This window comes from Pogona vitticeps, chromosome 3, assembly GCF_051106095.1.
Source record: "Pogona vitticeps strain Pit_001003342236 chromosome 3, PviZW2.1, whole genome shotgun sequence".
Classification (NCBI taxonomy): domain Eukaryota; kingdom Metazoa; phylum Chordata; class Lepidosauria; order Squamata; family Agamidae; genus Pogona; species Pogona vitticeps.
In genome coordinates, this window is record NC_135785.1 from 84,785,540 (window position 1) to 84,812,203 (window position 26,664).

Below are 26,664 nucleotides of genomic sequence, written 5' to 3' on the forward strand. Positions count from 1 at the left end.
CATGAACCTCGAAAGCACTAAAGGATGCCTTTAATTAGCAGCAATCTGATGCTGTTGATGGATGTCATTCCTATCATACAGGCACAGCTGCCCAACAGAATTTCTGCAATCAAAAATAATGAAATGTGCTAATGAAAAAAAAGGAATAGAATACAAAAATATTTATCTATGCATAAGCTTCAGTGACAGGCATTCCAGTGTCCACAAAGCTGTCTTTATTCCACATGTTCAAACACTGAAAGGGCTGTAAATTTCTCATTCTGTTGAATAATAGTAAGCAAGCATTTAACTTAAAAGCATTGCCGTTTCCGCCACAGTATGTTGTTTGATAGCCATGCTTCTTCTGTTATTACTTTTTCATTTTTCTTTAATTTGAGATGAATATCAACAACATGATCTGAATGTATGCAAGCAGCCAGACAAGTTTTCACCAGTTTAACAAAACATCTGATTAAATAGGATATAATCTACAGTATTTGCTATCTTACAATATTGCTGCTGGTGCCATCTTGTGGGAATGTCCATGGGGACAGTCAGTCTCCTTGGTAGTAACTGGAATTTGGTATCCGTAACAAAAAAGCCTTCTTCTTCACTGCATAATCCACCATCCATCTTCATTTCCTAATCTATATTTTCCACCAAAATCTTCATGGTTTCCTTTGCCTGTCTTAGCATAGACACATACACCATCACAAAATCTAGGTGTTGCTTTTTGTGGGATGTGTGTGTATGTGTGCTTGTGTATGTGTCATCAAGTCAATTCTGACTTCCAGGGTTTTCTAAGTAGACAACATTCAGAGCTGGTTTACCATGCCTTTCATCTGGTGTTGCCCTGGGACTGCATGGGTTGCCGGAAACACAGAAGGGGAATTGATCTCCCAAACTCTGTCTCCTGCTTTGTGTGATTTATAGAAGCTTTGAATTCTTTATTTCCTGTGCTCCCTACATGTTTATCAGCAATTGGGATGTCTTGCCACTAGGTGACCCCATACCTCAGTTCACCAAATAAGTACAGTATTTCATTTGAGGAAAATGTGCACAACTAAAAAACTGAATTACCTGACAGAGGGTCAGCTGCTTCATCATCAAGGATCTGTAATATATGATTAACATATAATTTTGATACAATATATTGCTGAGGAGCCAATATTTCATTTCATCTCTGTGTCTGACTCCTTTTTTTTAATGGGGCAAGGAGACACAAAGGTGGAGGAACCATCTTATCCAAAGCCCCTACCCCCAGGTTTGTAAATAAGGACAGAAAGGAGGAACAACATTTTTCTTCCTTCTTTTCTTTCCTCATTTTCAATGCCCACCCCCTTCAATTATATCTGTTCTATTCATTTCAATGGAAGAAATATTTACTATGGTGATTCAAGGGCTTGTGTAACTCTTCTCATGTTCTGATGGTGTGCTGGCGTATAGGTGGGCATTAGAACCTCTCTAAGACTCCTTACACAATATGCAGAACTTGGATGTAACACATTAGCAACAACACGACTTATGGTAATAATTACACAGACATTTATCCCACTATTTGGTCCATTCTGGGGACAGGCTGGATCACTCCTTTTCCCAGTGACACCATGATATAAGTGCCAGAGCAAAGCAGCCCATCCCCAGAGTATTCCTACCTGCACCTTTTTGGCTCCCTGTCAGGCTACTCTTTCTTGGGTGCAGATGGGATTACAGTATTCCATTTTGGTTCATTTCCAGTTTGTGGAATTGCTGGGATTGAACCAAAAGAGGATGTCTTACTATCAATTTCCCATCCACTTTCAATTTCCCAATATTGTTAAGTGGCTTAAGAAGACAGCTTAGCCACTTCATGATACCGAGAAATTAAAAACTTTTTCTGCTGTTCCATGGAGAGGGAGAGGAAGAAGGCAACGTTTGTTTAAAAACTTGTTGGGGTAATATTGAGGTACTGCACCGTTTAGAAAAAAAAATTATAATAAAGATAGTTTCCTCCCAGTGGGAAGAAGAGACAGACAGGAGCAAAGAGGAGTATTTTTTCTTTTTTTTCTTTTTTTTTCTTTTCCTTTAAAGAAAGATGGGCCAAATAGGATGATTTGAGGTGTGTATGCCATGTGGATGCAAGGACTGCACCAAAAGACATAGCACAACTGTATGTGATCTTAAGTAACCCTTGTTAGCCCAATCCAATTTAGCCAATTAGCCAAGCCTGAAACTTTTATGTATTGTGCTAATTCTGGGGCTTGGGTGGTTCTTTCCCGGATGTGGTACCGTGCTTCCCCAAAAATAAGACAGGGTCTTATATTAATTTTTGCTCCAAAAATGCATTAGGGCTCATTTTCAGGAGAATTTTTTTTTCATGTACAACAATCTACATTTATTCAAATACAGTCATGTCATCTTCTTCTGGTTGCTGCACAATGGTGGAGGGCGGGGTTTCACTTAACTGGGGCTTATTTTTGGGGTAGGGATTCTATTACAAGCATCCTAAAAAATCATACTAGGGCTTATTTTCAGGTTAGGTCTTATTTTCAGGAAAACAGGGTAGCATGTGTAGACATGGGAAAGCAGTCAAACCTACTGATCTATAACCTGCCCAGGGAATACTCTTGAAAGACACAGAGCTTTGATACAACATCTTATTTCTTGGGTATCAATGCTATAGATATCATTATTTTTTTAAAGGCAGCAATGACTCTTAATGTATTTTTTCTGGGGCATAATATGTAAGGTGTACCCATTACTCCTAAAATATTGTTTTTTAAAATGATTTTGTTTATGTGTGTGTATATATTCATAATATTTAACTATATTATATATAAAAAACTATATGTAGTTAATATATATGTGCGTGTGCATATATAAACTGTGTGTGTGTGTGTGTGTATAATATGCACACACATATATATTAACTATAGTTTCTATAGTTTTTTATATATAATAATATAAACAATAGTTAAATATTAACTGAAAACTACTTCATTAATGATAGCCATTGTACTGAGACTTTTAAAAAATAAGAAGTGACAAGTAACATGTTAAGATGGACAAGGTGCTTTTAAACCCATGTTAAACATTGTTAAACAAACAGAAAAGAAGATCTTTCCTATCATGTTGAGACAGAGAAGGTCATGATTCCTGGTCCCATCACTGCATTTCTTGCTGGCTGTCCCCACCTATTGCTGATATATTGGACAGAGCTGCATCTAATAGTTTTGGGACCCAAAGTGAGTGGTGCCATGTGTGGTACCCCATCAGCACACACACACCACAAGTAAAAGGAGGAGGAGAATATGGCGGAACACCCCCCCCTTCAAAAAAGAGAAAATATTTTTATAGGGAAGTGAATGCTGGTGGGAAATGTTGCCATTTATTTTCCTAATAGTCAACAACAGATTGTCCTTTAGATTTCAGCAGCCCCTTAAAGAATGACACCTTGGGGCAAAGACCCACTTGCCCTGCCTTAGTTACAGCCCTGGTATCAAGAGAGGAGAGATCAGCTGCTCTACAGGAACAAGCTTCCCATGTGATTTGGAACCCTAATTGCACAAAATGTCTCTCTCTCTCTCTGTTTGTGTGTGTGTGTGTGTCTGTCTGTCTGTCTGTCTGTCTGTCTGTCTGTCTGTCGAATGGGCTTCCTGCTTCAGAGCTTCCTTTGTGAATGGATATGAGTGGGGGAAGCATTAGCAGTGGGGGCAAAAATATGAACCGTCCCATCATAGGATTCTCGACATGAATCATAATGCCTGACCAGGGTGAAGGCCATTAAGGTGTGTTGAGCTCAAGGTTACACAGCTTCAGTCCCAGCTTGTGAATCTGAGGCCACTGACCATGGCACCCTCAACGTCAGCCCTACTGTAAGAAAAAGTGAGGCCTGTGCCTCAGGCAGCAGATTTAGCAGGAGAATGTCTTGGGGCAGCCTTTAGTCCCTCTGAACTCCGTGCAAGCGAGAAACCATGAAAAACTATGTTGTCCTTATTTGGTCCCTTTTGGGGCCAGACGATGGGTGGATCCAATCAAATATCCTTACCACTCTTCTACTGGATAAAAACTAAACTGAATCTATGTTGTGTGGTCTATTAAACTTCTTTGCTTCTAAAAAAAAAAAAACACCACAAAAAACAAGCAAACCACCACAACACTTTATAACACAATTCAGTTGCACAAAGTAGAACTGACTTTTTACGCCAAATAGCCCAAGTATTTCTTTAGACTGGAAAAGCAGTTTGGCCTAATGCCTGTATGCTTACAGCCAATCACTGCAGTGTTAACCATAAATGTAAATTCCTTTTCGTTTCAGAGTGGTGGACTAAAAGATTATTTATTTTTAGTCGTGAGGCTCCTTTGCACCGTTTTGTGTTGCAGCAAAGAACCCCTCCCTGCTTGGGTTTTTCCAACGACTGCAAGCTTTGCATTTCCCACCAGAAAAGTACCATTTTGTCTTAAAGCTCAATGAGCCTCTCTTTAGCCTTGCTTCTCAGAAAAGCAGACAACACAATTCTTAATACTGCAGCAAATAGCTTAAAATGTGCAGCAGTCTTAGGCAGGGCTGCTGTGTGATAGGACAGTTTGCTCCAGCAAAGATGTTGTCCAATCACCATCTGTAGGAGAAAACTGGCCTGTCCCTGCGGTGGACCAAACAGCGGGTTAAAAACCCATGTAGTCAGCCTCTTAGTCTTACTAAGAGCAGGGCTGGTCCTGGATATGAAGATAGTGAAGTGAACATTTTAGGTCTCAGATTAACTTAACTGGAAGAGGAGATATCCTATTAGATGAGGCTCCCTGCAATTTCCTGCATGTTTAAAGGGTAATGTATGAACCCTTCTGCACTCTCCCTGTTTGTGTCTTCTTGGGCCGTTGTTTCTAGTGGGGATCAGTAGCTGGAAGTATTCTCTTCCCTTATAGAATTAAGAAAAGGAGAAGAAACCTGAACAGAGGAACGATTGAATTCTTTATGCACCTAGTTTTGTAAGGGTTTTGCATAACCTTGACATCATGTGATGTCTAGTTTAGTGATGTGATGAATTCTTACAGAACTTCTCATTCTCAGTGTTCTTCTCACCTTGACGGCTTCCAGCCAGTGGAATATACTCCCCAAGAACCCAGATTGGACCCTTCCAGTCATCCTTTCACTGCCAGACAGAGGCTTCCATTTTAGGCAGGCTATTAATTGCCTTGGATAAGTAGGGACATTATGGGATGTGTACTTTCTGAATCCAGATGATATGTTTTTAAGTGTTTTTTAAGACAGGGTTTTAATATTGTAGCTTAGTTTAATTGTATTTTTCATTGTATTTATTACATAGTTTCAATTAACTGTCAGTCATCTAGAGCACTGGTTCTTAACCTTGGGTTACTCAGGAGTTTTGGACTGCAACTCCCAGAAGCCTTCACCATCAGCTGTCCTGACTGGGGTTTCTGGGAGTTGCAGTTCAAAAGCATCCGAGTAACAAAGGTTAAGAACCACTGATCTAGAGCAGCGGTCCCCAACCTTGGGCCTCCAGATGTTCTTGGACTTCATCTCCCAGAAATTCTGCCCAGCAGAGGTGGCAGTGAAGGCTTCTGGGAGATGTAGTCCAAGAACATCTGGAGGCCCAAGGTTGGGGACCGCTGATCTAGAGCACTAATTCTTAACCTTTGTTACTCAGATGTTTTTGGACTGCAACTCCCAGAGGCCTTCACCATCAGCTCTGCTGGCTGGGGTTTCTGGGAGTTGCAGTTCAAAAACATCTGAGTAACAAAGGTTAAGAACCACTGAGATTCTAGAGTTCCAATTTGTTTGAAATACGGTACCGGAGAAGAGCTTTTTAGTTACCCTGGCCTGCCAGAAAGATGAGCAAGTATGTCCTAGAGAAAATCAAGCCTGAACTATTTCTGGAGACAAAAAATGATGCAACTGAGACTGTAGGCACCTCATGAGAAGGCAGGATTCTCTGGAAAAGACAATAATGTTGGGAAATGTTGAAGGCAGCTGGACAAGAGGAAGACCAAATATGAGATGGATTGAGTCCCAAAAGGAAGACAGAAGTTTGAGTTCAAAACAACTGGGTAAGAGTGTTATTGATAGTACATTCTGGAAGTCAGTCAGTCACAGAGTTGCCGTAAATCTGAGATGGCTTGAAAGCAGATAACGAAGATCTGGGATGTAGGTGGTTGTGATCCCAAGCTATGCTGCAAGCTTATAAATGGGAGCAATCTCTGGGGCTCCCTTCTGGATAGACATGCACAGGATACTGCTAAATCTAGATTTATAGAGCTAAACTTTATGAAACTGTAAGAGTTTCTTCTCCATTTCTAGATGCATGTTATTTGTTGTATATCTTTGTTAGAATTATGTTGGTGGTTCTTTTTTTAAGGGTTCTTTTTTCAAAGGCATGCAGTCTCTGTTACCACTGTGTTAGAAATCTGTTGTAAATTTCTAAACTATAGTTTAGCTGCTTGAAATGTCTCTTTCTCCTGAATGTGGCATTCGGCTTCCTTACTGATGGAACTTTTAAGAAGAAAGATAGGACTACCAGGCCCTATGGGGTGTGTTGGGTTGAGAAAGAATCCTTTTAATTGCTGAGGCACATGGGAATTCTGCAGGATATTTGCCTGTCAGGAGGCAGCAGCCCCTCCACACCCACACCGACAGCTGCTACATAGGTAACAAGTAGGGTGTGGGGTGACTCATTGCAGCCAGGGGCTGCCTGTCACTTGTGGGCTACTCCAGTAGTTCTTCAGCAGATATCCTGAATTTTTTAGCCATGTTTATCTGACAGACAGTTGGAAACCTCCTCCTGCCTTTTTGCGAACTGCTGAATGGAATGCAGAGTGGAAGAGGAACTCAGAGCTTGTGGCCACCCAGATCAGAGAGGTTTTTGTGCAAAAGCCCCTATATGGTTCTGTTTGACAGAGACACAGAGACGCAGCCCAGGACTGCTCCTTGTTTGGGAAGCTAGTGGGAGGGGTACAGGGCAAGGAGCTATATAACCAGAGAGTGTCTTGTTTCCCACTGCACCAGCCCAGAGCAGCTCTCCCCAGCCAAAGCACTCACAGCAGGGTAAGTGGCACTGAACTCAAAGTGAGAGAGAAAATCGCAGATTTGCCTCATCTCTTATGATAACAGCTTCCTTGCAGCTTTGAACAAGCATCAGAAACCTCATCCCGCAATGTATGAGTATACGCATTGTCCAAACCATTACACTCAATAGGCATTTGCTGTTTACTTCTGTGGGATGTGAAGTCTTAGTTGCAACCCTAACATCTGATGCTCTCGTCACTGGTATGGAAATAAGTCCCATTAGACTGTGTAGGGCTTACTCCCAAATAAGCATGGAAAGGTGTAAGAAGCCTTTGGATACAGTGGGACATGCTTCAGTTGTTTGGCATGACCCAGGCAAGAACTTTTAACTCTCATGGATTATGGTGGGAGGATTTAAGCACTGCTATTGAAATCAGTGAGACTTGAGAAGTTAATTTTGTTTTGATACTGAGTTTGTTTTGTTACCTGATCATTGTATTTCCTATTCAAACTGTCAAGAGGAAATGGCTGTAAAGTCTATATGCTGTCTCACTTTGGGCCAAGATTTTCTACAACTTGTCTGTGCCTTCCTATCAGTGTTGTACCTCTTCTGCTCCTGGTTCAGTGCCACTGAAAGGCATCTTTGCTGGGCTTAGTTATTCCTTCAATGATTGCATTGTGATTTTTTGCTTCCAGTGTGCACTTTTTCTCTTTAGATGTTGTTGATTTCAGTTGTGCAGGCATTTCCTTCTACACTGTGTAGCTGGAAAAGAATTTCTCACCCACCAAAGGCTTCTGATAGGTTCTTTTCAAACCCACCCTGGAGCTCCTAAGACCATTGGCTTAAGGTCTAAGGCTGTAAACAAACTTTATATTTTGCCACCTTGATGCTTTGCCATGGAGATGGGAGGTACATTTGATTTTAGTTATGCGCTGAAATTTAGAGCAAGAGGAGCAATGGAATCTCTTTGGAGCAGAAATATTGGTGCTTATACAAAGTTATTACCTATACTGTATTCATGTTGCTGGATGAATAATAATAATAAGATTGATGCTGCTGCTGCTTATTACTATCACCTGGAAACAATGTCTAGCAGAAATTAATTAGAGGTAACTAGAGCTTGAAACATTACTCATTTGTCTTCAACCCTCTGAATCCCTAGCCAGCAAAGTCCATGGCTGAAAGGAGGGATTCTGGAAGCTGCTATAAACAAACACATGCTTAAACCAATGTTTCCAAGCTCAGGACATGACTTCAGTCTGTCTTCACTCAATGAAGTTCAGACATCAACTGCCTAGAGTAAAATTAATTATACAGAGTAAATGCAGCAAAAATGTAATGGCTGTGGTTTAAAAGGGTGCACTTGGGTTTGTGGGTAGTCCTGTGTCATACTAAACCCTTCCTCTGACACTCAAGGGCTAGTTCTGATCACGGCAAACTACTTTCCTTTTCTCTCCTTTGAGTTGAAATTCAGTGGTTGTTCCACTTCTAAACAGAGAGGCGAGGGGGCATTGGAGGTATATGAGCAAGATGGACTGAATGCACCAGTGTTTGAAGTGAGGCAAGGGCTGTCTTGTAGGCTACAGTGTTGACAGTAGAGTGTCTTCAGTACTAAACTGGCATTGGTTTCTTCTGTGTGGTTTTGGAGATGCTCAATTGGAGAAGACCACCCTTTGTAATATACTACGAGCAATATAGTCCATTACATCTCAGTTCCCTGTCAAATCATCCCCTTGGTTTGTATGAGAGAATGCTGCTATCAGTGATAAAACTGCCTCCCTTGAAGTGATTGGGAAAGTCCTCTTGTTGCAAGTACTTTTTCCTACTACTTTTTAATGTTTGTGTGTGAGAGACAGAGAAAGAAAAGCCTGGGATCTCATTTGTAAGTGTCCTTTCAAAATCCCCTTCCAGTATAAGCTCAAGCTGACTTGCATTTTGGATTGGGAGAGACCTCCTCAAAGAAAAACATTCCATAGTGTTGATCACTTCAGAAGTGCTAATGTTGGATTGTTAGTGAAGTTAAGGGCTAGATCATTAATTCCAGCTGGAGTAGACCCATTGAAACAATTCGTAAGTCAACGTTTCTGACAGTGCCAATAATTAAATCGGTTTACTATAGCTGGAACTATTGGATTCTCCTTCCTTCCTTCCTTCCTTCCTTCCTTCCTTCCTTTCAAGGGTAATTTCAAATTGCAGCCTCAGTAGATTTTTGCATGAATTACATAGATGCAATGGGAACTTGTCTAGCTGAAAAATGGGGTAAAATAAAAGGTACTGTAATTGTAATATTAATAATGTTGATAATTATGTTAATATTGATTACAATATTAGTATAATATTGTATAACACTATAATAATAATTATGATGTTATCATGATAAGGCATGCTTGCTACAGTCTGTTTTGGCTGACACTTGGTTTTGTTTTTATATAATGTGGAACTCTTGCACTGGGACTATTGTAGCTCTGCCCAGTAGCAAAATGATGAACAGTTAATGGCATACTTTAATCACTCACAAGATTGCACATTACAAGTTTATTGCCATGTTCTGAGTTTAATTAGGTACTGCAGATCATCATCTTGGCACTCCAGAGCATCCTGGGGCTTTAAATCACTGCTTGGCTGCCATCAGAAAACCTGTCTTAAAGGCTGGGCTTCCCAGAAATTCTGAAATTTCACTGGTTACTAAATATGGCTTTCATTTAGAGTTCACCATGTTCAGGCAGAAATACCACATCCTCTCCTCCCCCTCTTCCCCCCCTTCCAAGATTTCTGGCTCAGTTAATTTAAGTTTGATGGGAGGGGGAAAAAGCGCTTGACCTCTTCATCTCTGTTCCAAAAACAGACTTTTGAAAGACTTTTCTTCCTAATTAGGAAATGATTTGTTCTAAACAGGCTAGAGTCACTCACGTTAGGTAATATTTCTGTGCCTTTGAGTAAAAGCTTAAGCCTAAATATCCCAGATCCCCTTTTAATATCTGCTTCTAAGTCTTTTATTTTCCCAGTGAAAAGAAGACCAAAAAAAAAAAAGTAAGGGTTTTTATTCTTTTCTGTGTAATGATTTTTTTAAAAAATGAAGGTTTATTCCCCAAGAATTTCAGACGAACTATAACAAATATCCATTGTCCAGCTTCATCCAGCCAGTAGCCTGCAAGGAAATGTGACTTAATGGAAGGGCACACAACAAAGATAAGTTCACATAGGAAATTCTGAGCACAAAGTATATGTACGACAAAACATAGCTATGTTAAAATTGCATCTATCAGGTAGACTGAGCTTGATGCAAGCACACATTTTCTCTGTTTGTGAGGAGAGAATTCCCTTTTAAATGCTTCTTATGTAAGTATAGATTTAAGTATTTCTTATCTCCTGCTTGAGGAGGTGCTTGGTTTGTGATCTGGTGATTAAAGTATATTTACTTTGATGGGTGTCTTTTCTCTCATCCAAAGTAAATACACTTTAATGGCCAGATCACAAATCAAAGCCATTGAACAGTGGTTGTTAGATCAAATTTCTGAGCTGCAACTTACCTTTATGTGGAAGGTTAATAGCAGAGGCATTTTGCTGAACCCAAGCACATCTAGGGCGGGATGGGAAGACCCCTTGCAATCCCATGCATTTCAAATTCAGTTGCTCAATGGAAGAAAAGGCATTAAACTAGAGATGGGGGACATGTAGTCTCCCAAATCTTGCTGAATAGATGTCATCCCCAAGTGTTAGATGACCCTATGAAACAGTGATCGCCAAAATGTCCTGTCCTCAGCAGCCCTGCTCAGCAGGTGTGATAACAAACCCAAAATCACTGGGAAACCTCTCCCAGGGTGTATATCAACCTGTGTGGGATATAGAACAGAAACCTGAGCCCTCCACTTTCTGAGTTTGCCCCTTCAGGAACGACTGGAACTGCTGCAAAACAGAGCATCCCAAGTCCCATTTCAGACAGATGGCCCAGAGGAATACCATGGTTAATGGCACTGAAAGCTGTTGAGACCTCCAGCACAACCAACAAAACCACACTCGCCTCATACAGTTCCTTGCGTAGGACACCTACACCAAGGTGTCCAAAACCATTGCCATCCCGTAGCAGACCTGAAGCCAGATTGAAACGGATCTAGATTATCCCTTTTACCTAGAAACACTTGAAGCTAGAAACCACTGCCTTGCTCAGGAATGGAACACTGGAGACGGGCTGGTCATTGATTAATACGGTGGGATTCAAGGAGGGCCTTTTTTAAGCAGCAGCCCTACTACTGCATCCTTTAGGCTTGCTCAGACTTTTCTCTACTGTAAGGAGATACTCACCATTCCCCTTCCCTCCACGGCCAGTCTCCTTAGTGTTATGAGCTAAGTTCCAGGTTCCAACACACATAATGAATGCACTCGCCTCTCCAGGGATCCTGCCCACATTGTTAGGTTGTAGTGAAACCTGTATTTACTAGCACTGGACAAGTAGGGGCTAAAGTGGCATCCGCAGGACCTGAGTCAGCATCAGCATCCGGGTTGCAGCAGAGCTGAGCAATGTTGTCTGTAGAGTGTCACATAAATTTATCACATTGGGATGCCAAGTGGTCTGCATTCTCGTCTTGTGAGCCAGAGGGTAATAGGCCCTTGATTACATGAAACACAGCTATGCTGGACAACTCTGTGCACATATCAATGGTGGTAGAGAACAGACCTTTTGATAAGCTCTACTCCATGTTCAATCAGATGTGCTCCAGTTTTTCTGCCAACATCACTCTAGTCTTACTCGTTTCATCACTGTTTTCCAGGAAATTCCAAACTTAGTTTGGCTAGAATGAATTCCATGGAGTGCATTCTAGAGCAATTCTTTCCACTGCCCTGGTCAGTTCCCCATTCCAGGTGTCAATCAGGGCTTCGATAAAAACTTCCCAAGAGCCACGGTAAAAGCATTCATGCTCATCAGTATCCTGGGGCAAACTGCCTTATTTACACCCCATGCCCACACTGAGACTCTTTGAGTTCTGGTGATACTAAACCATCTGTTTATGACAGTGGAACTGCAGAGAGTTGCTCCATACCCAAATCACCATCATCCCATCTCATTAAAAAAATTCTGAAGTTCCAGAATGTCCCTTGCAACATGAGTAAGGGCCAGGTACCATTTAGGAGAGATTCAGGGTCTTTTTGGAGAACAAAAAAGACCTGACCCATTTCTGACAGATCTTACCTGGCATGGATGGGGAGGCAGATACGATCGGTTCCAGGCCCCCATTTTCAGATAGCTATGCTAACTTGACAAACTGGGGAACATGGTGCTTGGTGAGAGGGAGGGAATCATGTTAGACATCCTGATGGATCAATGCAAATTCAGCATCTGTCCCCAAGATCCTGCCTGCTGGGTGCTACAATGGACCCTCGATTTACAGAATTAATCCATATTGGAACGGTGGCTGCAGGTCAAAAAGTCTGTAGGTCGACACTCCATTGACCTACAATGCATTGAAAACCGATTAATCCATAACCGCCCATTTTTGTTCCATTTTGGGGTTTTTTTCCGGTCTGTAGGTCGATTCTCTGGCTGCAAGTCGAACCTAAATTTTGCAGCCAGAGAAGTCTTTAACTCGAAAAGTCTGTAAGTGGAGCCGTCTGTAAGCTGAGGATCCACTCTATACTGTTGGAAATATGAGATATAGGTACTGTTACAACACATGTTTCACCATCTCTATAAGGTTTATCTTAACTAGTACCCTTAATCCTATGTTTGCTGAGTCATGCTTCCCAGCAATTTTGCCTGTGCTTCATTATAACACCAAGGGCTGAGTGAGGCAAGTGGGAAGAAGGCTACTTCTTCTACACACGATCAGTCACATTTGACCATTGCATAGATTGCCCTCAAGGACAATTAATGCCTTCCAAAGTCACATTCTAAATGAGTGTAATAGAAATCTTACACTTCTCATGGCTGCAAAATGATTTGGGTCAGCCCTGAGAAACACTTAGTGAGAACTTCAAGATCAAGGGGCAAAGGCAAGGATGTAATCCATCCTGTTATTTAAATCAAAAAATTATAGGATGTGCAAAATGTTGTGTTTCTAGCTTATACTGTTTTGGAGAGCTGGCAGTTTCAGTACTACTGAGTCCTGCAGCCAGTATAGCCAGTTGGAACATGTGGCCACAACCCCCATCATTCCTTGCCATTGGAATTGATGGGAGTTGTAGTCCAACAATACTTGGTAGAACCTCATGTTCCCCAGCTCCGCTTTAAGTCATTATGGGGAGCAGGATGTCAGGACAGTAGAGAGGGCTGGGTGAAGAAGATAGAAAGAGCCTTTCTGGTAACACCATGACTGCAAAGAAGAAGAAAAAACTACATGAAGCCAGTTCTTCTTTTCAGCCATTTTACCTTCTGAAAATATTTCATCCCATTGCAGTGGATCTTCCATGCTCTCTTTCTAGGACTGCAGCTGTGTCGAAGGTCTGAGGAAGTCACCCTAGGAAGATGTGTGAGGAAGAGGACAGCACTGCACTGGTTTGTGACAATGGCTCAGGGCTTTGCAAGGCCGGCTTTGCTGGGGATGACGCTCCCAGAGCTGTTTTTCCTTCCATCGTGGGACGTCCCCGGCACCAGGTGAATGAATGAATCCTCCAGCTGTTAAAGCACTGCCTGGCACATAGGGAACAACCGATGACTTAGACTGACTGGCATGAAAACCATTGCCCTCTGTCCTTCTTGAAAGTTTTTTAAAAAAGGATCCATAACTTCTGCCCCCCCCTCAAATATCCCTCCATTTTGGTGCAGGGTATGGCCTCCAGATTTCAGGACTTTGCTCATCTTTGTCCTAAAATGTTATGTCCTGTCACGTCAGACAGTCCTGTAGCAGCCCTAATAGGGCTTTCGAGGTAAGCAAGTTACTCAAGCGGTGCTTGCCATGGCTGAGCAGGAATCTGAACCCAAGTCTCCCAAGCCCTAGTCTGCCGCTCTGTCCACTACACGGCACTTTGTGTCTCTCCAATTGTCCATAACGTTAAATAATTTGTATCTGATACACCAAATATAGTTGATGAATTAGTGGCAGATCCTTGCAGGAAGTCCCAAGTTCAGCCTGAGCATCTCTTTGTATTCAGGAGCTGCGTACCCTCAGGAGCTGGCACTGATCTGCATTAAAAAAATCAGACAGTTCCAATCCTTTTGCACACTTTCCAGTGGGAAGGCTCCCCGGTTGTAGAACTATGTACTGTCTCACTTGCTTTTTTTAAATGTACATTGCTTATGAGCCTGAGGTCATTATTTTTTCCCCTTTCATATATGCTTTTCAGGGTGTGATGGTGGGCATGGGTCAGAAAGACAGCTACGTTGGTGACGAAGCTCAAAGCAAGCGAGGAATCCTGACACTAAAATATCCCATTGAACACGGAATCATCACAAACTGGGATGATATGGAGAAGGTATTTTAATCGCAGATGCAAAGGTAGTCGGGATATTGTACCAAATTAATGGCAAGCCTAAACAGACTTTTCTTTTCCTTTTTTTTGCACTGGGAGTGCACATTATAATTTCTTGAGTACAGTTGGCATGTCTTCTGCTGCAGGGATTTTTCTGGGCACTCAAAATGAAGTATCTGAGAGGGGCTTTTAAATGGAGTGTTGTGCCTTGTTGCTTTGAATCTGGTTTGGGTGTTGATTTTTCTTGCCATTTTTAGTGTGGTACTTGTTTGATTCTTTCTCAATATTGCTATACTTACTCTTTTTAGCTTTTAAATATTGTCTTTTAATGATGTAAGCCACCTTGGGTCCTTTTTAAGGAGAAAGGTGGACTTAAAATGCTTTAAATAAATAAATATTTTCTACCAGAATAACCTCATAGTTTAAAATGATGCATATCATGCGTGTGTGTAAAAGAGAGGGGGGAGGGAGGGAGGGAGAATCAGTTTGGATTGTTCATATCGATTATTTCATAATACTTACTTACAAATTCCTTTAATTCTTCCAACATCTGCTAATGAATGGGCTTGCTCAGTGGAAGTAAAAATACAGTTGTTTGAGAGTTTGAAGTAACTACAGTCGTGCCCCGCTTAATGATTGCCCTGCATTACGATGAATCCGCTTTACAACAATGTTTTTGCGATCGAAATTGCGATCGCAAAACGATGGTCTAAATGGGGGAATTTTGCTTAGCGATAATCGGTTCACTGCTTTGGGAACCGATTTTCGCTTTACGATGATCAAAAATAGCTGATCATTGGGTTTTCAAAATGGCCACTGGGTGTTTAAAATGGCTCCCCGCTGTGCTTAGTGATGGATTCCTCACTATACAGGCACCAAAAATGGCCACCGTATGGAGGATCTTCGCTGGACGGTGAGTTTTTACCCCATTGGAACGCATTGAACGGTTTTCAATGCATTTCAATGGGGTTTTTTATTTCGCTTTATGATGTTTTTGCTTAACAGCAATTTTCCTGGAACAGATTATTGTTGTTAAGCGAGGCACCACTGTACTCAAAGAAGTCTCCCCACCCTGGTGTGCAGGATGTGTACTATGATAGTGAAATTTATGGGAACAATTTAAGAAGGCATGAACAGTAATTCTGGACAACAAGAAGCTTTCATTTCATTTACCTGGCATAGTGTGGTTTCTGTCACACCACTACATACTGGTGACTGTTTCTTGCTCTCCATCCTTGAAGTCTCCTTTGACAGATGGACAGAACAATTAAGAACAGTTCCATGCAGTTGTGATAAATACTGCAGCCACACAAGCAGCTAGACAAACAAACTCTGTCACTCTCCCCCAAGGTAGACTTATACTGCTGGTATATCACAGGCCACTTTATAATATGAACAGAAATCATACTTGTTACCTGTTGCAAACAAAGGAGGTCAGCATAGGAGATAATAATACTGGCATCAGCTATTGATTGCTAGGTAATTTAGAAAAGGCACAATCCTTAGGCTTTTTTGTGCAGTTTTATTTGTTTCACCATTCTCTGCCTCAGCACCTTAGAGAATAAATGAGGAATGTGTGACCTTCTAAATGTTGTAGGATTGACATTTCCATTGTCCTTCATCTTTGGTTATTATGGCAAGGGTTGGTGGGAGCTGTAAGTTCTGAAGGTTCTCTAAAGAGGGTTCCACAAACGTCTGTCTGAAGTGGTGAAATCCTCAGGTAGTAATATTGCCACTATATTTTCCTGTGTAGAACAGGCACTACATGGAGAGGTATGAAAAGACCCTGACATTTGTTATATATATACGATGCCTGTGTTTCCTTTTTTTCATGAGAAACCTATGCTTTCTACATGAGAATGAAGTTAAGTGACTCAATGAGACCATTAAGACCCCAGTTGGGACTTAGGCCCAAATTACATTAAACAGATAGTCTACTTTTCATTATAATAAAATGTTGACATTTTCCAGCACTCCTCCATGTTCTGTAGCAGCTACTGCAGCTTTCAAAATACTGTCAAGGTGGAGTGATGTAGGATTTTGTTGCCACCCTGTGGTGTTTGTGGTGGGATTTATTACAACCACAGTAACAATCTTTTTTTCCTTTTTACTACAGATTTGGCATCATTCTTTCTACAATGAACTACGCGTTGCCCCTGAAGAGCATCCAACTCTGCTGACAGAGGCTCCTTTGAATCCCAAAGCAAACAGAGAGAAAATGACACAGGTAATAGGATGCTTCCATTTTTATTGTGAACCATGCCCTTGTTCTGGTGCTTTAATGCCACTTTAGCTGTCAGGGTCCCATCCTAAGGAATCCAGGGAATTCACAGTTTAAGTGAGAAATATATATCTAGGGGCTGCTGTACACTCATCTTTAGCTACAGATGGTCAAGGCTAGGGATTTAAATAAATAAGTTTTTGTCCTTGTCAGTTTTGGCTGTCTTTACTCAACAAGGCACCTTGATCAATAATTTTCAAGCCCATAAAATTCCCTGCCTTCATATGAAAATGAGATAAGGGCTGATATATATTTAACATTAAAGCCTCCATCATTTACATAAACCTATGCAGAACTGGTGCCTTTTCCCTTTGAGAAGCAAAACAGGGAACACACAACAAGAGCAAAAGGATTGGCTGAATGGGCTAAATCTTTAAAAAATGCAAATAGCCCCTCTGATGCTTATAAATCCTTAAAAGATGAAAAGTGAACAGCAGCCAGACTTACTTTGTACTATGTGCGTTATTGGCACTAAAGTAGTATTTGGGTTATTTGATATCGTTCATAACAAATTATGCAATTTGTGCAAACACAGTACTTGTTCTCATTGCTTCTTGAAAAGGCTGAAAAACACCTACCTTTTTGCAAGACAATGGAAGCAATTCTAAGGTTCCTCAAGGATGAGATAAGTTAAAACCCAGTTCCAATTCACTGATGCTTGTTGGGGGAGTTCTAGCAATCACAGATCATGCCAGTCATGGCTCATTCTCGCTTAAAGTCTGTTGATTAGCATGGAACGCAGAACTCTTGACCTTCAGATGTCTGGGAGTATAATCCCCATAATAGTGTTGGCCATGTTGACTAGGATTTTAGGAGCTGAAGTCCAAATAGCTGGAAGACCAAGGTTTTCCACGTCTAGATTAGAAGGATTGGGGGGACCCCTTGAAGTGTGTGTGACTAGTGATAAATAATACACGCCCCTCTGCGTTCCCACTGGTTTGTCTCTTGCATGAAGTTACTGACAACATTGCATCATCAATCCAATACATACCTAGTTTTATTTGTAATTTGTTTTCATTGTTTTTCAGATTATGTTTGAGACTTTCAATGTTCCAGCCATGTATGTTGCTATTCAAGCTGTTCTTTCCCTCTATGCCTCTGGACGTACAACAGGTAAGCAAGTCACATTGGTTTTGAAACTTCTGAAAATGAAGAAAGAAAAGAAAAAGAGCTTTAGTTGAGGCCAAGTGCCGCTTCTTTGTTTTATTTTGTCTCAAGGGATTGTGCTTGACTCTGGGGATGGTGTCACCCACAATGTACCCATCTACGAAGGCTATGCTCTGCCTCATGCCATCATGCGCTTGGACTTGGCTGGCCGTGATCTTACTGACTACCTCATGAAAATCCTGACGGAACGGGGATACTCATTTGTTACAACTGGTAAGGAAATTTGTGTATCGCGGTATTCCATAATCTATTTTTCTTCGTTTGTTACTTACCGAGGAGCTTGGCAGTCATTTGGCTGCCATATTGCTCTAGTGACAGTGTATTTAGTACAATTATCATCATACTTTTATGCTTTTGAAGTATCCTTTCTACATGCATTTCTGCTGGGGAACCACTCCGTATTTCAGGAAGTTCTCAAGTTCATTCTTAGTTGCCAGTTCTGTGTAGGGATGAATCTTGTATGCAGATTTCGATCCAGTAAATGGATCTGAATGAGGAAGACTGCTTCAGTGCAATAAAGAGAATGAATTATTCTGTTTTTTCAGAGAATAGAATATGAACAAATGCTGCTCAGTTGAATTCTGAAATATTTTAAATTGAAGGAGAATATGTTTATTTGTTTAAATCATTTATAGCATGCCACAGCTGCACTCTAGCTGGAACTAAGAATTGGATTTAACCTTAAATTTTTAAGTATTTTTAGTTTACTTAAAAATTTAAGGCTAAATCCAATTGCTAGTTCCAGCTAGAGTGGAGCTGTTGAGTGAATGAGTGGGACTTTTTAATCCAACTCTTGAGATAAATCCTGCTAATTCCATTGGTCTCCTTTAGGTGAGACTAACAAATGGGCTTAGCTCTTAGTATTACATTTATTTTGTTGCAATAGAATATACATCATAAATCTGTTTTGTGTGTGTGTGTGTGTGTGTGGTTTTTAAAAAGATTTCCCAGTTGCTGAAATAATGCAAACATAGCAAGAATATCCAATGCCTGATATATGTATTCAGTAACCATCTAAACTACAGTGGTGCCTCGCAAGACGATTTTAATTCATTCCACGAAAATCGTCGACTTGTGAAAATATTGTCTTGTGAGATTCCCTATGCATCGGTCTCCAAAAAAAGTCTTGCGAAGCATCGGTCTAAAAAAAGTCTTGCGAAGCATCGGTCGTAGAAAAAAACATCTTGCAAGGCACCACAGTTATTGCAAAAATCAAATGTCTTGTGGGTTTTTCGTCCCACGAGGCAATCGTCTAGCGAGGCACCACTGTATTTTACACCTTCAGCACATTTTTAGGCTCACAAGGGGAACAGATGTCTCTTATATATCTATAAAAGAGACATATGTATATTTAGAAACTTCCATATTGCAATCTTTAAATCCCCCAAATCCTCTTCAGTAAGTATAAATATAAAAAAAGTTTGAACTTTTTAAAATTGTAAACGTAAGTAGTCTGCGATACTATATAAAACTTTAGGCATCCTTCAGTCTCGAAAGACTATGGTAGCGTGCTCTGTGTGGAGGACTTGGAACAGCGTCTAGTGTGGCTGAGGAGGCCAATTCGAGAGTGACAATCCCTTCCACACTGAAGACAAATCCAATCTGTCCCCTGTCCAGCTCCCTGGTTTTGCTGCTTTTGTGATTTCCTCTTTGCCTCGGCCTGCTGGGCAAGGGTCGCTTCAAATTGGGAGAGGCCACGATGCAGTGCCTGCCTCCAGGCTGAACGCTCAGATGTCAGGGTTTCCCATCTGTTGAGGTCTATTCCTAAGGCCTTCAGATCTCGCTTGCAGACGTCCTTGTATCGCAGCTGTGGTCTCCCTCTGGGGCGATTTCCCTGCACTAATTCTCCATACAGGAGGTCCTTTGGAATCCGACCATCAGCCATTCTCACGACGTGCCCAAGCCAACGTAGACGTCGCTGTTTCAACAATGTATTCATGCTGAAAATTCCAGCTCGTTCTAGGACTACTCTGTTTGGGACTTTGTCCTGCCAGGTGATGCCAAAAATCCGTCGGAGGCAACGCATATGGAACGTGTTCAGCTTCCTCTCCTGCCGTGCACAAAGGGTCCAGGACTCGCTGCAGTACAGGAGTGTGCTTAGGACACAGGCTCTATAGACTTGGATCTTTGTATGTGTCGTCAGCTTCTTATTGAGCCATACTCTCTTTGTGAGTCTAGAGAACATGGTGGCTGCTTTGCCAATGCGTTTATCCAGCTCGACATCCAGAGAAAGGGTGTCAGAGATGGTTGAGCCAAGGTACACAAAGTCATGAACAACCTCCAATTCTTGTGTAGAGATGGTAATGGAAGGAGGTGAGTCCACGCCCTGGCCCATGACTTGTGTTTTCTTCAGGCTGATTGTTAGTCCAAAGTCTTGGCAGGCCTTGCTGAAACGATTCATGAGTTGTTGGAGGTCTTCAGCAGAGTGGGCAACGATGGCTGCATCATCTGCGAAGAGGAAGTCCCGCATGCATTTCAGTTGGACTTTGGTCTTCGCTCTCAATCTGGAGAGATTAAAGAGCTTTCCGTCTGATCTAGTCCGGAGATAGACACCCTCGGTTGCAGTTCCAACAGCAAAAAAAATATTGTGTATTTGTTTTTTAAAAAATTAGGGTCATGCTTAGCTCTCTGTTTTCAATCCCATCTACAGCTGAACGTGAAATTGTCCGTGATATCAAGGAGAAACTTTGCTATGTTGCTCTGGATTTTGAAAATGAAATGGCCACAGCTGCTTCTTCATCGTCTCTAGAAAAAAGCTATGAGCTACCTGATGGTCAGGTGATCACAATTGGAAATGAACGTTTCCGATGCCCAGAGACCCTCTTTCAACCTTCTTTCATTGGTAAGATGATACATATACTCTCTTGGCCAATTATATTTTATGTTTCAACATAAAAATTTGTCCGCCAGTGCCAAAGCAGAACACCAAGTTCTTACTCTGGAGCAGAGGTGTGACCTCTAGGTGATGGATTTCAACTCCCATCAGCCCCAGCTACAATGGCCAATGATCCAGGGTTATGGCAATACTAGCAAAACTTCTGTAAGGCCACAAGTTCCCCTCCTCTAGGCCAGGGGCAAAAGGTAGGTTTCCGGTTATTCTTGGCTTCCAGTTCCAATTCTGTATTTCAGTTTGCAGCTGGCATGTCCCATAGTTAGGGTTTCTGAAAGCTGGAGTCCAAAAATCTGAAGTTTTGCCCTCTCCCCAGTTCTGCTGTAGACTGAAAAGAATAAAGAAATCTTAAACAAGTGTTCCTTGATTCACTTCATTTTTCATTTGTTAACATGCTCAAAGTAATGAGGGACTTTTTACACAGAACTCTGGATTGCCATCAAGTGTAACTATCAGCAGGGAGCCATGGACGTTCCTGATTCCCTGACAAACTTCCACAAAGAACATAAATGAGGACACACTTGATGAACAAATGTTATTCTAAGCAACAATGTTTTGGATTGGTTGCTTAAAGAAGAATCAGTGTGTGTGTGTGTGTGTGTGTGTGTGTGTGTGTGTGTGTGTGTGTGTGTGTGTGTGTGTGTGTGTGTGTGTGTGTGTGTGTGTGTGTGTGTGTGTGTTTTGTGCAGCAGCTTACTTTGCCAGGGAAATGGTCCAAAGAACCACATACCTACGGATTAGAAGATATGTTTTGAGAAGTCGAACTCAAAGGGGATTCACAGTGTTCCCAAAGACAAGTAATTTAAATAACCATATAAGGAGTTTTTAGCCTGCTGGAAGCTAAGCTGAAAATTGTTAAGGAATCTCTCTAGTCTTCCTTCAGCGAAGTCATTTCCTTCCAATATGCACCCTTAAAAAACTGGGCTGTTGAATGATGACTTCAATTGTGTATCAGATTGTTGTGATTTTTATTACATTGTGCACTGCCCCAGACATTCTTTGGAGGAAGGCAAGGAACAAGCAGGACTTTGAATAACAATTCCTCTTCACCTTATCTAACCAAAAGCTATTTCACTACTGTTCATTCTAACATCCCACCCAGGTCTTAACATAATGTGTGCAAATAATATTTTAGGTGGCCCTATCCTCAGTGGAAGGAAAGGTCTCTACCAGCTCTTCTTGGTCCCGTGTGTCAGACTCTAGAATGTCCTCTCCAGGCATATCTGTCGAGCACTTGCTAAACATTGCCACCTATCAACAACTTTTATTCTCACACATTTTGAACAGCCATTGCAATTTGACTTTTTGTGGCATTGCTCTTGTTGTTTCCATATTAAATTACCTATTGCTTTTTGGTCTCTCTAAGTTGTTTGATATTTATTATGATGGAATGATATTAATGTTTGCCCATCACATGTCTTAACGGAGGCAGTTCAAAAAGGTGGGGATTCTTAAAAATGTTTAAGAATGTTTAAATAAATACTTGCTGAAACCATCACAGGCATGGAATCGGCTGGCATTCATGAAACCACCTACAATAGCATCATGAAGTGTGACATCGACATCAGAAAGGACCTTTATGCAAACAACGTCCTGTCTGGGGGAACCACAATGTATCCTGGCATTGCAGATCGTATGCAGAAGGAGATCACTGCCCTGGCACCCAGCACTATGAAAATCAAGGTTGGTCTTTATCTGGTTCACAGGGGCAAAGAAGGCCAAGTGAGGGGGTTTCAGCTGATTGGGCAGTTATTGTATTGTATTGCTATGAAGGTCATGTCAAAAAGAGTTATGTAATAGAACCCTCTGATGCAGAAAGCTGGCAAAAGCACATCAAACAAACAAGATTCGTAGAGTGAGTAGATCTTTTATTAGGGCAACCAGGAAAAGGCACAAAAAGGGGTACAAGTGTTTGCTAAGGTTTCTGCTGAAATCTAAAGATCTTGAAAGCTTGTGTAAGTTTTTCTAGTTAGCCAATTAACTTGGAAAAATGATTTTTCTGGACAATTGCTCTCATTAACCTTACCTCCTTCTCCTCAGTAAATGAGGGATTCTGAGATCTTTAGTCCAAAAATGTAACTTTTCCAAGCTCTACTGCAATATGTAGTTTGGAATTTTTTTTATGGCCAGTGTGGCTATTTCTCCCTTTTTGTATGGCAAAGAAATAATTAGACTGTGTAACTCTAGAGAACAGCCCTGGGGAAAATCTGTTCATTTTGATACAAAATTATTTTTGTTAATTTCTTTTAAAAAGGAACACAACTTTTAATTCTTGTTCTGTTACTTGGGATTGAGGTTTTCCCTCCAATTTGTTATGGAAAGTGCTGGTGGGGACCTACTCTGTGAGCAAGACCCTGATCCTGCCCAAATCTTTAATGTCAAATGAGCAGCTTTCTTTTCAGTCCCCACTAGTCACTTTCAGTGCAGGTTTTTTGCCCCAGTGAAAATCTGCGAAAATAATACTAGCAAATAAATGCAAAGCATTTGAATTTACGCAAGTACTGCAAACCTAAATTAAAATAAAGCTGAAAGAGAAAAAATAATAATTGGGAATTCCTTGACTTTGATTAATTCTAAATTTGGATTTCTTAAATCTGTACAGGTGAGCCTCTTTCAAATTAAAATGTTCTTTTAAGTGAAATGAATGTACATTCTTCATCTCAATTCCCTTTGGAGAAAAAGAGACATTACAGGAAGTAACGTTGTTAACTTATGGGGTTCCTGTCAGAATAATCCTAGATGTTGGAACAGGGTACATATTCCACCCCAGGTAGAATTTAGACTAAAGATTTCACTACCACAAACAAAATGTCATCAGATAGTTTCCTTTACTATCACAGTTAAGCTTATGAAAATAGCAACCCCGTGAGGTTTTACAGAAAATCTGCTTAAAAATTCAACTGCTTTAGATACAAGGCAAAAAGTAAGTCACACCACATACAGTAAGACTGCTTTTGCAAGAAGGTTGATTGCTCTAGCTCAGTGGTTCCCAGCCTTGGGCCTCCAGATTTTCTTGGCCTGTGACTCTCAGAAATCCTGGCCAGCACAGCTGGTGGTGAAGGCTTCTGGGAGTTCTAGTCTAAGAACATCTGGGGCCCTAAGGTGGAGGAGAACTGATCTTGGCGAAAGAAACAAGCCCTGATTTTTCTCTGTCAAAAATCATTTACATATGTGAGCTCCCTACTAGACAAGTCGATTGCCTAAGATCATCTTTAGATGTGAAGAAAGATCTGAGGAGCAGCTTCACCTGCCTGTGTTGGATGCACAAGTATGAGCTGATACAAATTCTCTGTTTGCCAATTTTGGAGCAGACAGTGGTAGGCAGCACACTGGAAAATTAATGTGCAAGTCACAATATATAAGACAACTGTGGCATTTCAAGTGTTCTTCATTTCTCTTTCTTCCCATACAGATTATTGCTCCTCCTGAGCGCAAGTACTCAGTTTGGATCGGGGGCTCTATCCTTGCCTCTCTTTCCACCTTCCAGCAGATGTGGATCAGCAAACAGGAATACGATGAGGCTGGCCCATCCATTGTTCATCGTAAATGCTTCTAAGTTGGTTGCCCCTTTAGCTCTCCTTCCTTCCTTCCTTCCTTCCTTCCTTCCTTCCTTCCTTCCTTCCTTGAGCACATTACTGTGAACATATATAGGAATAGTAACCTCTGTATGATTCCATTCTGAATAACGATGTCTCCAGCTATTTCCAGTTAAGAGTTATATGTAATTTTGCAATGTGTTTTGGGGTGGGGGGAGGGAATAAACTTCAAACATGCTAAAAAAAGTTAGGTGCTCATAATTTTATTAATAAAACACCTCCAGTTTTTTCTTACTCTAATTATAGGAAATGGAAATTGTTTTCTTTTGAACCAAAATAAGCTGACACATGAGATAAACACTATAGCAGTCAATGTTTACATGACACATTCATGGAAGACAAGTCTAGCTAGAGCTTGGGAAAGTTACATTTTTGGACAACAACTTCCAGAATTCTGCTGCTACTGTGGCCAGCAGCCATGCTGGCTGAGGGACACTGGGAAGCCAAATAAATAAATTTTGCAAGCCCTAGATGTGTAACTGCAGTTCAGGATACCTTAATAGAGTTTCTATTATCAGAATGACTATCCTGGAATACAAATTTGGGGGAGGGGGGACACCTGGGAAGTGTTTTTGCTTTCAACCCATTTGTAGGTCTTTCAGAAGAACTTAACTGGTCACTGCTGGAAATGAAAAAGAAATTTATTGGTTTTGTATTTGCATAAGAAAATATGCATTTTGGCTTCCCAAGACTGTTTATAGAGTGGAACATTATTTGCCTCAGGCAGCTACATATTTTATAATCTGCTATGGAACCAGGACAGAATAGAAATGCTGGTGTAATACTGACAAACAAATGAGAACAGATGTTCATATCCTAATTCGATATAGGTTGCTGGGTTTATGCTTCTGTAGGCTGTTGCTATGTTCTTTTGACAAAAGCTGGAGCAAACTTAAAATAAATGACACTGATTTATGCTACTTCCAGTATTTGGTAAAGATGTAACAAATGCTTGCAAATTTTCTCATCCTCAGTGAAAACATGGCCAAGGTCTAAGATTTTTTGTTCTTGCATGAGAGGCAAAGATAAGCCTGTTCTTGGTGTATGAGCACCATAGCCAAAATAAATAAATAAGTATATAAAAAAATGGGGGGGGGGACTTTTGCAAACATACTGTAATGTGAAAAAAACGCTAAACCCCTTGTGGTCTTGCACAGGAAATTTTTATAACCTTTCATTCTTACCTGCAAGAACAAAATCAGCGAAGTTTTACGTCCCTGATGCTTGGATGGACATTCATAGCTAAGGATGGATTCCAGAACTACAGAGAGAATCATCAGGCGGGATGGGATGGCCCCTCTCATCTTGCTTTGTGTGACCACAAAAGATGTGGTTCTGCTAAAGTAGTTCAAATTTCATATCAAAAGCAGTTTTAAAAAGTTGTGTTCAAATATTTTTGGAAAAGACACACACAGTTTAATCCTTAGTTTTCTGCCTCTCCTGACCCCAGTAACATTCTTGAATCTGCAGCCATATGCAACCTACCTGAGAACAAGCCCACACTTTCAACTAAACATGGAATTAATAATCGGGTTGCAGTGACAATGAGCGGTAGAGTTAATCCCAGGGAAACGCTGATAACTCAGCACATGCAAATGTGTTAATCATGATTGAAATCATTTCATGGGATACCCTCACCACTGCCAACAGCTGAAGTTTTTCAATGCATGATGAAGTCACTATAGGCAAGAGAAGGCAACAGACAATAAAGGCAAGTGCCACAGTATACATGGAAGGGAATACTGAAAAGGACAAGCTTTTATAACAAACAAAAAGGTTATTCATCCCCAACTCTTCTACCTTCTATTATTACTACAATGTCGTCTTAGGCCCAAAACATGTGTTTAAAGAAGCAGATGGTGGTTCCTGTCCTACCATCAGATCTGAAGTGACTCTATAGTTTGTCAGCTGCAGTGGTGCTGACACAGTTAATACTTACATGGATGCCATGAATGTCATTTTGTCTTGATTCCACCATTCACCTGACATTGGCAGCTAGCTATAAGAGAACAGCCGCTTCAGTGGCATTAATGGTATCTTACCGAGTACACTCTTGCAGTTTTTTCAGCTTCCTAGAAAGTAGCATCAAGTCAAAGCATTTTGAAGGTAGTTTCAATTCTCGCACTAAATTCCTAGTGTCAGTTCCAGTGAGAGCAGGCTTAATGAATTAATGGGATTTGTTAAGTCAGCACTTATGTATGTTTCATTGAGTCAATGGTTCTCTTCTAACTGGGACTAACAATGACACATGGCACCTCATGGTCGTGAACTATCTGAGAATCTGGAAAAATGAATAGTTGCTCTACATCAAGATGGCCTAGGCTATAAGAAGATTGCCAAAACCCT

At 41.0% G+C, this 26,664-nt stretch overlaps 1 protein-coding gene across 1 annotated transcript; it reads left to right on the forward strand.

Annotated features, from left to right (window-relative positions):
* The first annotated feature begins 6,889 nt into the window (after window positions 1–6,889).
* ACTA2 (actin alpha 2, smooth muscle) lies at window positions 6,890–24,558 on the forward strand. The gene is made up of 9 exons (XM_020801276.3): window positions 6,890–7,018; window positions 13,398–13,569; window positions 14,259–14,387; window positions 16,501–16,611; window positions 17,694–17,778; window positions 17,884–18,045; window positions 20,483–20,674; window positions 22,224–22,405; window positions 24,135–24,558. The coding sequence occupies exons 2-9, from the start codon at window positions 13,441–13,443 to the stop codon at window positions 24,276–24,278; spliced, it is 1,134 nt and encodes a 377-aa protein (XP_020656935.1). The 5' UTR covers window positions 6,890–7,018; window positions 13,398–13,440; the 3' UTR covers window positions 24,279–24,558.
* Window positions 24,559–26,664: the final 2,106 nt, after the last annotated feature.

What these genes read in the sequence shown, in the direction of transcription:
- ACTA2 (XM_020801276.3), top strand. Translation starts at nt 13,441, where the DNA reads ATGTGTGAGGAAGAGGACAGCACTGCACTGGTTTGTGACAATGGCTCA. An exon ending in TGGGACGTCCCCGGCACCAG is followed by an intron (nt 13,570 to 14,258) that starts GTGAATGAATGA and finishes TATGCTTTTCAG; the next exon opens with GGTGTGATGGTGGGCATGGG. An exon ending in ACTGGGATGATATGGAGAAG is followed by an intron (nt 14,388 to 16,500) that starts GTATTTTAATCG and finishes TTTTTACTACAG; the next exon opens with ATTTGGCATCATTCTTTCTA.